Source organism: Cydia strobilella, chromosome Z (genome assembly GCF_947568885.1).
Source record: "Cydia strobilella chromosome Z, ilCydStro3.1, whole genome shotgun sequence".
Classification (NCBI taxonomy): domain Eukaryota; kingdom Metazoa; phylum Arthropoda; class Insecta; order Lepidoptera; family Tortricidae; genus Cydia; species Cydia strobilella.
Genome location: NC_086068.1, coordinates 34,690,638 through 34,703,620, shown reverse-complemented (window position 1 = coordinate 34,703,620; position 12,983 = coordinate 34,690,638). Strand labels below are relative to the sequence as shown.

At 38.7% G+C, this 12,983-nt stretch overlaps 2 protein-coding genes across 2 annotated transcripts in view; both read right to left on the bottom strand.

The window, feature by feature from the left end:
* Nucleotides 1-12,983, bottom strand: part of LOC134754470 (adenylyl cyclase 78C-like) — a 79,076-nt gene that overhangs the window by 24,896 nt on the left and 41,197 nt on the right. Inside the window, exons 8-12 of the mRNA XM_063690803.1 lie at nt 9,339-9,418; nt 8,423-8,572; nt 7,038-7,174; nt 6,455-6,622; nt 427-532 (exon numbers count right to left, since the gene is read on the bottom strand). Of these exons, the coding sequence (XP_063546873.1) occupies nt 427-532; nt 6,455-6,622; nt 7,038-7,174; nt 8,423-8,572; nt 9,339-9,418 (641 nt within the window). The remainder of the gene's footprint in view (nt 1-426; nt 533-6,454; nt 6,623-7,037; nt 7,175-8,422; nt 8,573-9,338; nt 9,419-12,983) is intronic.
* LOC134754273 (exonuclease 3'-5' domain-containing protein 2) overlaps nt 2,799-12,983 on the bottom strand; it is a 446,643-nt gene continuing 436,458 nt past the window's right edge. The window contains exon 11 of the mRNA XM_063690496.1: nt 2,799-2,813. Within this exon, the coding sequence (XP_063546566.1) occupies nt 2,810-2,813 (4 nt within the window). The 3' untranslated portion in view covers nt 2,799-2,809. The remainder of the gene's footprint in view (nt 2,814-12,983) is intronic.

The following is a 12,983-nucleotide window of genomic DNA, read 5'->3' as shown; positions in this document are numbered from 1 at the left end:
CCCATACTAAATTTACCAGTAATGATGCGCCATCCCATACTAAATTCACCAGTAATGATGCGCCATCCCATACTAAATTCACCAGTAATGATGCGCCATCCCATACTAAATTTACCAGTAATGATGCGCCATATATCCCATACTAAATTCACCAGTAATGATGCGCCATATATCCCATACTAAATTCACCAGTAATGATGCGCCTTCTCATACTAAATTCACCAGTAATGATGCCCCATCCCATACTAAATTAATGTTGTATTAAGCATAAACGTCTGCAAACCATGCTATTAAATTATTATTATCGGGTGTGGTCTGAGGAGCTCAGTTGGCAGAGCATGGACTGGTGATCCAGTGTCACCGGTTCGAGCCCCGCCTGCGACAGTGAATTTCTCCACACTTGTTTTGGTGTATGCAATGGTTTACGTTCTGAAAGGGTATTTCTGGAGTCCAATCTGTAATGGTTTCATCGTCCAAGATGCTGCTGGGGCGACGGTTACTGGACTCGGACGTGTGATGGCTCGTCGGGACGCTGAAAAAATACAGAAAATTACAGGTTTATATATTTAGTAGGTACCTACCTACACATTCTTATAACCATTAGGTACGTGTGCTAACTCGGGGCACGAATACTAAAGCGACGTTTATTATTAGAATAGAATAGAATAGAATAGAATAGAATAGAACAGAATAGAATAGAATAGTATAGAATAGAATAGAATAGAATAGGATAGGATAGGATAGGATAGGATAGGACAGGACAGGACAGGACAGGACAGGACAGGACAGGACAGGACAGGACAGGACAGTACAGGACAGGACAGGACAGGACAGGACAGGACAGGACAGATAGCGTAGTACATTTTTTACAGATACAACTTAAAAAACTAAGAAATTGAGTTGCACATATCAGAGAGAAATATTCATGCGTGTTAAATAGGAGCTTGCCTCAGCATAATGTTGCAGTGTATTTACTACAACGCTGGTTTTCAGGCAGACCCTTGATACATTATCCCTTACTCGCTGTTAGTCGAAAACTAAATGGCTTAGAATTATGTTAACACTAGCTGTTGCCCGCGACTTCGTACGCGTGGATTAACCCTTTTAGGGGATGAATATTTAATAACGCTTAAATTACTTTTCTTGTATTCTAATAATATGCCTTTATTTATTTAAAAATTCAAGTGTGGGCACTCACAAAAATATTTGATCTCCATACAAACTTTCAACCCCTTTTTCACCACCTTGGGGGATGAATTTTTAAAAACGCTGAAATAAGTTTTCTTGTTTTCTTATTATAATTAATAAACATTTATATTATAAAATTTGTACCCCAAGTCAAACTTTCATCCCCTTTTTAACCCCCTTAGGGGTTGAATTTCCAAACACGTCAATATTACTTATTTTTGTAATCGGCTATTATGCCTTTCTAGGAAGTTTCAATGTATTTAGTAATGGATTCAAACTTTCAACCCTTTTTTAACCCATTTAGGGGTGAATTTTTAAAAACGCTAAAATCACTTTTCTTGTATTTTAATAATATTATGCCTTTATACGAAGTTTCAAGTCCCGCACTCAAAAAAATGTATGATCTCCATACAAACTTTCAACCTTTTCAATTTTTAAAAACCCCTTCTTCGTGGATACTAACGTCATAAAAGCTACCTATTGTGAAAAATTCAGCTCTCTAGGTCCAACGGTTTGGGCTGGGCGTTGATTTAAGTGAGTCAGTCAGTCAGGACTTTTACGTTTATATATATAGATAGATGGATGTATGAGTGTAAACTATGTTTTAGAATTTGGACAGAACAAGTAAAGTTAAAGTTAATTACCTTAATCCTCCATATTAGACATGATATCGAACCTATTTACAATAATAGAGAATTATCAATGAGCTAATGTATATACAGGGTGGAGAAAAAGGTCATTTTTAACAAAGGAACTTTTTTGATGCCAATCGATCCCATTACTATCCAGGATCAAAAGCTTGTATGGGACCAAAAAAATATTAACGGCTATAGAAAAGCCACAAATCGAGGAAACTTTTTCCATACAACTTGTATGAAAGTGAAATTTTATTCACATTTTTCTGTCTCGCCCATCAGTTCTACAGTACGGTCTTCGTACAGTATTATGGTACTTAAACGTAAGAGGACTGATTGGCTAGATAGAAAATTATGTATAAAATTTCACGGTTTCTATACAGGGTGCCCATGAGGAAGGGGAAAAATTTAAACAGCGTATTCCTGACTATATTTAAAGTTAGAAATGTTAATTAACGTCTGCTAAATTAGGCTCGGTTTTAGAGATATTTCCATTTTTGTGTAAAAATGTAATGAAATCTCCAGTATGAAACACCTTTATGATTGCGACGTTGCGAGACTTAAACATCTAATTTGACTGTAAAACTCAAATCCAGTTCTGTCACTATGAGTGTTTAGCATGACATTGTTTACTTAGTATCAACAGAAATATCGGCGTATTATTTTTTATTAAATAAAAATGCAGCGCATAAGGAAAGCGTTAAGACGACGTTCGTGCTTGGCATACGATGTCCAGGTCTCAGCCCCGTACAAGAGTATGCTCAGGATGCACGTTTGATAAACAACCATCCTGGTTTTCCGGTTAAGATGTTTATTTTGCCATACTCTTGTACTCAACTTCCCAAACATCGTTGAGAAATTGTTAGTCACCGTCGACCCGAGGTAGCGGAAAGACGAAGAGACGTCATAATTAAAGCTTTCCATTTTTCGAAACCTTTGAAACTTATTCCGTTACGTGATGTGCAAGTAAAGATTTTTAATTTGTATTAACTTAAGACGATTCATCTAGTGGATAATCGCCTCATGCTTAACTCATATTACAAAACAGGAAGCGAGAAAGACGAAGAGACGTCATAATTTTTATTCGTATTTTTGTATTAACCATAGAGTAACTGATACTAGAGCGTTACTGTCATAGTAAATTTTGTAACCCCAGTAAATTCACTGCCATCTGTCGACACACTTTAAAACTAAAAATGAAGATTTATAAAAAACGATAGATTGTATTTAAATATAGATAAATGATTTTTTTTATTTGCATTAATTATTTTTATGATTTTGACCCATGTTCTTTCACTGATATGCCTTAAAATTGTTAAATAACAAACGAAACCGTCAACGCCATCTATACGACAGTAGGCCAAAACTAGTAGCGCCCTCTGAACGAGAATCAAATTTTCTTGATTTTCGAGGCACGTTTTTTCCTTAGACTGTATCCATCTATTACGGAGTTATATCTATCTTTGGTATTAACCAACCTTTTTATTAAATTTAATATCTGTGGGGTAATTGTTGCGGTTTAAACAAAGAAGGATCTAGACCCGGCTTTGAAAAATCTATGCCCAAAAAAGTCGAATAAAAAAGTCGTCATGACATTGCCTCGTAAAAATAAAAAGGGATAGCAATAATAAACGTTGCCAGCTCGCCCTAAGGCACTTTTATACTAGAGAAGCAAACGTTATGTATTTGTTATGTATGAAAAATTTAAAGAAATTAAATAGCATAATTCGACTTAGATTGTATAACATTTATTACTCCTTATGGCCCCAGGAATGCGTGGTTAAATTTTTTCCCTTTCCTCATGGGCACCGTGTATAGTAAATGTATGGAAAAAGTTTTCTTTCATTTGGGGCCTTTAAGTACATTACCTTAAGTTAACTCCTAGAAAACTATTGATACTGGATAGGAATGGAATCGATCGGCATAAAAAAATTGCATGTGAAAACTAAAAGTTTTTTTTCATACAAATAGTATGGAAAAAAAAATCCTCGATTTGTGGCTTTGCTAGCCGTATATTTTTTTGCTCCCATACAAGCTTTTGATCCTGGATATTATTGGGAACGATTGGCATCAAAAAAAAGTTTGTCAAAAATTACCGTTTTCTTGCAACCTGTATGTTTTTTCCAAAATCTGTAAACGCTATTGCGGAACCGATACAACAGTACCAGGACCGACATTTCCGGTACTGGGAAAAAACCGGGATTTCCCGGTACTTCGGTACTTTTCGGTATTTATTGTTGTATTTTTTTTGTTATATGATGAATTACTTATATGAAATGTTAAGAATCAATTTTGTGTAATTCGGTACAAACACAACCTAGAAAAGAACAAAATGATGAAAACCGACACTAGCAAAAAATCACAAGTGAGTATATAGGGGAGCGTGGGGAATGGGAGCGAGCGGGTAATGAGAGCGGTGTCAATATAGACTTACTTAATGATAGTATTTGTACAAATGTAATTCAGGAGTGCCAGGAATCCTTCGCCAGGGCTTGCCTCATATGGGCAACCCCGTAGTTCCCCGCGATTAGTTGCAAGAGACGAATGGTTTTTTTTGGCAATGCCACGAAAGATAGACCTTACAACGACAAAAGCCTTTTGGACAGTAGAAACTTTAGAAAATGTAATTCAAAACTATTTGTGATAAAATTTGTTCTTTGGCTCTGATTACCCGAAGTGCGGGGTAATGGGAGCGAATTCAATTTTTTTGTTTTTCGTGTCTAACCGATGATGATGATTTCATTTTTGGGTTTTTATCTCTGATTATGGATAGCCAGATAAGCAACGCTTTCGTCCATAATTTAATTACAACAAATATAAAAGTTAAAAACTGTAATAGATGTCATATATTAAAGAAAAAGTGACGAAGCCCTCCAGTGGTGAAGGCCGGATACGAACCGGCGTCTTTAGCTATCGCGGCTAACGCCATGAACCCCTAGGCCACCCCGCCACGGCGGTGCCCGTCCGAATTTCTCGACTATATGCCAATCTTAGTAAGACTAGGCGTCTTTGACCAGCTCTAAGGGCAAGCAGTGCGCGCTTGCAGCACCTACACGAACTCCTTACGGATTTACGTTGTAGCGAGAGAGACTGGTGCTGCCATCTATGAACAAGTTTGGGAACAAATCAAATTATTTTATTAAATATTTTGATTTGTGTTTTTTAAGTAGTCACACTACTATATATAAATTAAAAACTGTAATAGATGTCATATATTAAAGAAAAAGTGACGAAGCCCTCCAGTGGTGAAGGCCGGATACGAACCGGCGTCTTTAGCTATCGCGGCTAACGCCATGAACCCCTAGGCCACCCCGCCACGGCGGTGCTCGTCCGAATTTCTCGACTATATGCCATCTTAGTAAGACTTGGCGTCTTTGACCAGCTCTAAGGGCAAGCAGTGCGCGCTTGCACCTTCTACACGAACTCCTTACGGATTTACGTTGTAGCGAGAGAGACTGGTGCTGCCATCTATGAACAAGTTTGGGAACAAATCAAATTATTTTATTAAATATTTTTCCCCTCACTAGCTCGGAAAGCCGTCTTTTATCCTTTAAAACAAGCGGGGAAAAACGCATTTTATCCACTAGTGGGGAAAGTAATTTGACCTTGGATGGAGCGTGTTTAAGTAGCTTTTGACAGATAACAAAACGTAAAACGCTCATAATAATGGTTCGTTCGATATTAATTATCATTAAATAAATGATTTAATCTAATAAAAAATACCAAATTTAGCTTTATTTAATGATTTTAAGTCATAAACCTTAAATTCCATAAGAAACTGTTTTTTTAAATGATGTTGAATGTAATTCTGAACGCATAAGTTGAGTCGATGCAATTTCAAAACGCATTGTCAGAAATGTCAACATTGTCAACAAAAAAATTCTCGCCGACTCCGACACGTAAAAATACACAACTTTTCTGCAGAGTTTTCTGTTATAATAGCGTATTATCGTAAAAAAATTAGTGATTTTATTGATGAAGATGATTAACGCCTGTGGATGTTGCACTTTCCTCGCTATAGTGAGGGGAAAAGTTTTGTGTTACTCACGGGTGCAAATGTATTTTACTTCTCGTGTGTTGAAAGCACTCGCTACGCTCAGGATTCTATTTTAGAACCCCTCGCTTCGCTCGTGGTTCAACTATAGAATCCTTTCGCTTGCTCGTGTTTCAATTCCACACTCGCGGGTAAAATACAACTTTGCACCCTTGTATAACAAATAACTATATCCGGCCTTCACCACTGGAGGGCTTCGTCACTTTTTCTTTAATATATGACATCTATTACAGTTTTTAATTTATATATAGTAGTGTGACTACTTAAAAAACACAAATCAAAATATTTAATAAAATAATTTGATTTGTTCCCAAACTTGTTCAAATATACAAGTTATTAATAAATATCCTTAGTAGGCTCCAATTCCCCCACGCTCAATAATTTTCGTAAATTCTTATTTAGTTACCGGAGTTTAAAAAATACACCGTATACATTAATAAACTTTAATAATATACATCGCTTTAGTATTCGTACCCAGTTAGTACACGTATGCAGCAGTTAACTGATTGTTTCTTAAAAGCGTTTAGGTTATAGTATTTCCTTTATAGTTAGTTATTAGAGTGGGTATAGTATAGACCTGGGTCTAGAGCGATGTCGGGAGCGCCGAGGCTGCTCCGAGGCGTGGATGAGGTACGTGGTGATCCCATGTTCGCGGATGTAGGGGTCGCGGGTCTCGCCCTCGCCCGGCTCCACATCGAAGGCGCCGTTCAGACACTGTAGCGTGGCTTCCGAGATGTGGACGCGCCTGGAATATAAAAATACTAGGTAGGTATACAGTCAGCAGCAGAAGTTGCTAAGCGGGCCAGGTGTTCAAAATGATCTTGACGCCACTTTATTGTTAAGGGAATAAGAGCGTGTCAAGGTAATTTTCAACACCTTGCCCGCTTAGCAACTCTTGCTGCTGACTGTACACGACTAATAAAAATCTGTTAAAATTACATCCATCCCTATAAGGTCGTCATCTATAATAATGTGGATGATTTCAGCGCATAGGCTATATTTGTGTCGTACTAGGATAAAAGTAAGATCGTAGACATAGGAAGTAAATTGTGTCTAAAAGTAAAATGAACTTCCTATCGTCCTTGTCCTGGTTGACTACTGAGGTAAGGAAATACTGGAACGTCACAGATGATTATGGTGTAAAATTATATTAGTGTTACCCGGGGAGGCCCCCGCTCTCCATATAGTTAGCAACGGTGACGTCGTGCGACCACAGGTCGAACTGCCACTTGAGCTGGCCCAGCACGCCGCACAGCACCGTGCCGCTGTGGATGCCGATGCGCATGTCCAGGTCTACCTGCCGTGTTTACCCATAAACTGCTTGTACTCACTCATACCACTAAACACGAATACAATCAGAAAATATTACTCTTTATAAGTCCATGTTCACAACATACCACTGTCCTAAGAGCAATATCAAGCAATCAAGCGAAACATACGAGTATAAAAATGATTCAATAATAATTACAAGTTTCAAAGTAGCATATCAGCAGAGTTTGATGGTATAGACGGGTCATTTTTTTAAATTGTGCCGACCGATGTAATTTAGGTGGCAACAAACTACAAGAAATTCAATGTTTACAGAGGAACCTGCGTGTTGGCGCACGTCGCGGATGGTGCGGATCATGTGCAGCCCAATATTGACGCAGCACAGCGCATGGTCGGGCCGCGCGGTGGGCAGCCCGCTCACGCAGAAGTAACAGTCTCCCAGAAGCTTAATTCAATGTTTACAGAGATAGGTACGGCACACCTGCGTGTTGTAGCGCACGTCGCGGATGGTGCGGATCATGTGCAGCCCCATGTTGACGCAGCACAGCGCATGGTCGGGCCGCGCGGTGGGCAGCCCGCTCACGCAGAAGTAGCAGTCTCCCAGAAGCTTAATTCAATGTTTACAGAGGTAGGTATACCTGCGTGTTGTAGCGTACGTCGCGGATGGCACGGATCATGTGCAGCCCCATGTTGACGCAGCACAGCGCATGGTCGGGCCGCGCGGTGGGCAGCCCGCTCACGCAGAAGTAGCAGTCTCCCAGAAGCTTAATTCAATGTTTACAGAGGTAGGTACGGTACACCTGCGTGTTGTAGCGCACGTCGCGGATGGTGCGGATCATGTGCAGCCCCATGTTGACGCAGCACAGCGCATGGTCGGGCCGCGCGGTGGGCAGCCCGCGCACGCAGAAGTAGCAGTCTCCCAGAAGCTTAATTCAATGTTTACAGAGGTAGGTATACCTGCGTGTTGTAGCGCACGTCGCGGATGGCACGGATCATGTGCAGCCCCATGTTGACGCAGCACAGCGCATGGTAGGGCCGCGCGGTGGGCAGCCCGCTCACGCAGAAGTAGCAGTCTCCCAGAAGCTTAATTCAATGTTTACAGAGATAGGTACGGTACACCTGCGTGTTGTAGCGCACGTCGCGGATGGTGCGGATCATGTGCAGCCCCATGTTGACGCAGCACAGCGCATGGTCGGGCCGCGCGGTGGGCAGCCCGCTCACGCAGAAGTAGCAGTCTCCCAGAAGCTTAATTCAATGTTTACAGAGGTAGGTATACCTGCGTGTTGTAGCGTACGTCGCGGATGGCACGGATCATGTGCAGCCCCATGTTGACGCAGCACAGCGCATGGTCGGGCCGCGCGGTGGGCAGCCCGCTCACGCAGAAGTAGCAGTCTCCCAGAAGCTTAATTCGTAAACAATGATTCTCCTGCAAACATAACCGAAGTGATATTATTATTCTTTCAACGCAGTTCAGATGTCTATCTCCACGTCTGCTTTTGATTTGTAGTCCAACAGCGGCCGTAAGTATAAGCATAGAGTAACTTATACTAGAGCGGTACTGTCATAGTAAATTTTGTAACCCCAGTAAATTCACTGCCATCTGTCGACACACTTTAAAACTAAAAATGAAGATTTATAAAAATACGATAGAATGTATTTAAATATAGATAAATGATTTTTTTTATTTGCATTAATTATTTTTATGATTTTGACCCATGTTCTTTCACTGATATGCGTTAAAATTGTTAAATAACAAACGAAACCGTCAACGCCATCTATACGACTGTAGGCCAAAACTAGTAGCGCCCTCTGAACGAGAATCAAATTTTCTTGATTTTCGAGGCACGTTTTTTCCTTAGACTGTATCCATCTATTACGGAGTTATATCTATCTTTGGTATAAGGAATAAATAAATAAATACCTACTTGCTGGACAATCTTACATAATAATATTATGAATGAAACTATTATTTACAGGTGTTAGAACTTGTGTTTAAACTTCAGTTCTTCAAAATAAAAAAAAGAAAGACAAAACTACAGGCACTACAGCTAGAACTATTGTAATATTTGACTTCATTTTTTTGGTAATAGAGTATTATTTGGTGGTCTTTATATTTAATGTCATATTAAACCCCGTACAATGAGATTTAGCTTGTGCTTACTTATTTAAACAATTATATTCAATTCACTCACCGATGCCAATCGATCAAACCGAGCGAATAAGGCGTTCAATAATTTTACAAGTTCTTCTGCACTGCATTTGCTTGATAATTCTGCAATATGTTAAATAATGTTAGGCAGGTGTGTGTATACATATATATATGCTTATGTATACATGTATATATATATATATATATATGCTTATGTATATATATATAGATATCGGTTTCGAAGAAATATATCAAATTGCGATTTTTTACTTTGGAGCAGCCTGTATGTGTTAATTTAATAGCTCCTGAGGTAATACATAGTATGAAACCTTCGAGTTTATTGATTCTCTTTTTTATTTATTTATGACATTACGTAATAAGATTCTGACTTTTGACAAATGTCATCATTGCCGCACATTTTGGAACAAGTTGTCAAAAACACTGCCAATGATTAATACAGTGTACTCGTATGTTTCTTTTTGGTGTCGATCATTGGAATAAATTTTTGTTTAAAAAAATTTTTTTTTTATCTTTTGTTCTAATTTAAAAAAATACTAACGTTAGAGCATTCCTGAGCAGTAACCCTACGCGGGATTTCAGGGTTTGTCCAATGGCTAAGGTGACCCTGTATGCTTATGATATAGGAGGCAAACGAGCAGAAAAATCGCCTGTTGGTAAGCGATTACCGTTGCCATGGAGACCCGCAATACCAGAGGGGTTGTAAGTGCGTTGTCGGCCTTTAAAATGGGAGTAGTTACGCTCTTTTCTTGAAGATCGTATCTGTCCAGAATTACCGCAGGCGACATTTCATTCCACAGTTTAGCTGTGCGAGGCAGGAAGTTTCTGGAGAAACGCACAGTTGAGGTGTCAACCATCTAAGTGGTGAAAATGGTAATGTTGTCGCGTAGAGCGATGGCGGTAAGAAGCGGCAGGGATAAATCCGAACAATTCCTCGGAGCATTCCCCGTTACTAAAGTCTGAGAACTATTTATTATTCATATGTCGAGAGTATAATCAGCGATGGCATTAAAATATGGGGCAATACCTAGTCAGTGTAAAAAAAAATTGGCATGTTGTCTACGCACCCTGAAACGCATTTATTTATAATAAACCGGCCAAGTGCGAGTCGGACTCGCGCACCGAGGGTTCCGTACATTACATAATTTTAACAATGTATTTTTTATGTGAAACGTGAGTGAAAGGTAAATTGCGGTTTACGATTTATGAAATACTAGCTGTTGCCCGCGACTTCGTACGCGTGGATTTGTATGTTGGTGGTTATATACTTTACATGAGCATAGAACATTATGCAGCAAAAGATATCAGTAGGGACGGTTAATCATTTGTTAATAATTATACAACGCATGATATGTGTCCTTCACAAAGTACGAAGTTTGAAGCCCCTAACTGAAAAAAATGTTCTTGATATAATCCCTCTCAACATATAGATTTTCAAGTCCACTATTTAAAAAAAATGTTCGCTCCCGATGCAAACTTTATTAATACAAACTTTTTAAACACGGTGCAATCAGTTTTCGTCTATTTTAATATAATGCCCTTTTACCTAGTTTCATGTTCCTAGCTTAAACGAATACTTGTACTACTTACATCTAAACTTACATCCCCTTTTTAACCCCCTTAGGGGTTGAATTATTAAGAACGTTGAAATAACTTTTTTTGTAATATTATACAATGCCTTTCTAAGAAATTTCAAGGCATTAGTAATGGATTCAAACTTTCAACCCCTTTTTAACCCTTTTAGGGGATGAATATATAAAAACGCGTAATTTAAGCGTTTTTAAATATTCTAATAATATGCCTTTATACAAAGACTGAAGTCCTGTACTCAAAAAAGATTTGATCTCCATACAAACTTGCAACCTCTTTTTTACCACCTTGGGGGATGAATTTTCAAAAATGCTGAAATAAGTTTTCTACTGGTAGAAGAGCCGGCAGTAAAGTTTCGAACCAACGTGATACCGCGATGAGATGCACAATGGTTTCCCATAAAAGTGATGCTAAGTCCGAATTTGATAGTCTGCCACGGCGGAACTGGCCGAAAGTACAAAAAAGATAGCCACTTCCGGTGCGAAAAAGGGGGGGTCATTTAACCCATCTGATACTGCAATAATAGCTATGGCATCAGTTAGAAATTTACTGGTAGATACAGAAAAGCGAAATCTGCCAGTATGATTCCTGCCGGAAGTGCTTGGCATACGCTCTCAAAGGTGACCATCGGGACCCCTAAATTAACCCATCTGATACCAGCATGAAACCAATTCCAGTCGGTAGATATGAACCTTCTATTCAAGAATATATAAGTCTGCCAGTGCGCTTTCAGCCGAAACACCTTGACATACGAGATTTTGTGGCGCAACATCCGTGGTACCCGTCTTTCGGAATTGTACATATTACGGACATTTCAAATACTGCAGGCTTATTAATTTATTACTCTATGCTTATATTTGTATATTATTACGCTATTAATAACATATATTTATAATAAATTAAGTTAAAATAAATTAAATAATGTGATTAATATGATTGATAGTCATTGAATTAGCTATATGAATCGTTTGTCTTTGTCTGTCATTTTGACTTATGTATTTGTAAGAAAAGGATAAAACATAATTTAACTAACTAAGGCTCGTAAAGTTTTACGAATAAGGGGGTATTAGTATTCATAACTAAATCAGGCTTGAAATGCGACATAAAATGATTTTTGGTGGTTTCTTTTACGCTTGAGGCGTTTTTTCACCTATTTGGTGTGTCTAATCACTATCTTATGTAGGGGAGAGAGGGGCAAGACGAGTAAGACGGGGTAGCGGCTTTATATGGCGACACGACTGACGAACCATCAGAATCCCGTTAGTGCATGACGATGCGTCGCCATCATGGCAATCAGTTCGCACAGTGACCGGCTAGACAAATGGTGTCGTTAATTATTTATTTGCAACAAAACTGTTTTGCCATATTCCTTGTTATTTCTAGGGTTCCGTACCCAAAGGGTAAAAACGGGACCCTATAACTAAGACTCCGCTGTCTGTCTGTCTGTCTGTCTGTCCGTCTGTCACCAGCCTGTATCTCATCAACCGTGATAGCTAGACAGATGACATTTTCACAGATGATGTATTTCTGTTGCCGCTATAACAACAAACTATAACTAATTGTTTATAACACCTGTATTCATTACCTGTAATGCACAATTGATGCATAAATGATTCTAAAAACATAATAAAATAAATATTTAAGTGGGGTTCCCATACAACAAACATGACTTTTTGCCGTTTTTTGCGTAATGGTATTATGGTACGGAACGCGACTCGCACTTGGCCGGTTTTTGTGTTTTATTTGGTTTGCGTTTGGTTCCTTATTATCACCAGCACATATATACTGAATCAGCACATATATTTAAAAAAAATATTTTTCTCTTGTAGAACGGTGAAAAAGTATAAAAGAAAGTCAAATAGAGGAGAGTGGTTAGAGGCCAAGAAAAAAGCGGTGGATGCTGTTATAAAGGGAAAATGGGGTACATGTTAGCTGTAAACACATTTTCTGTCTCTCAGACGACTTAAGAAATAAAAGTAAAACAGTTCGCGAGAAGGTATTAGATGATGGACCCAATATCCAAAAATTGAAGTTTTGTTTAGGCCCTAAATATAATATTTCTATGAATCATTCTTATCTT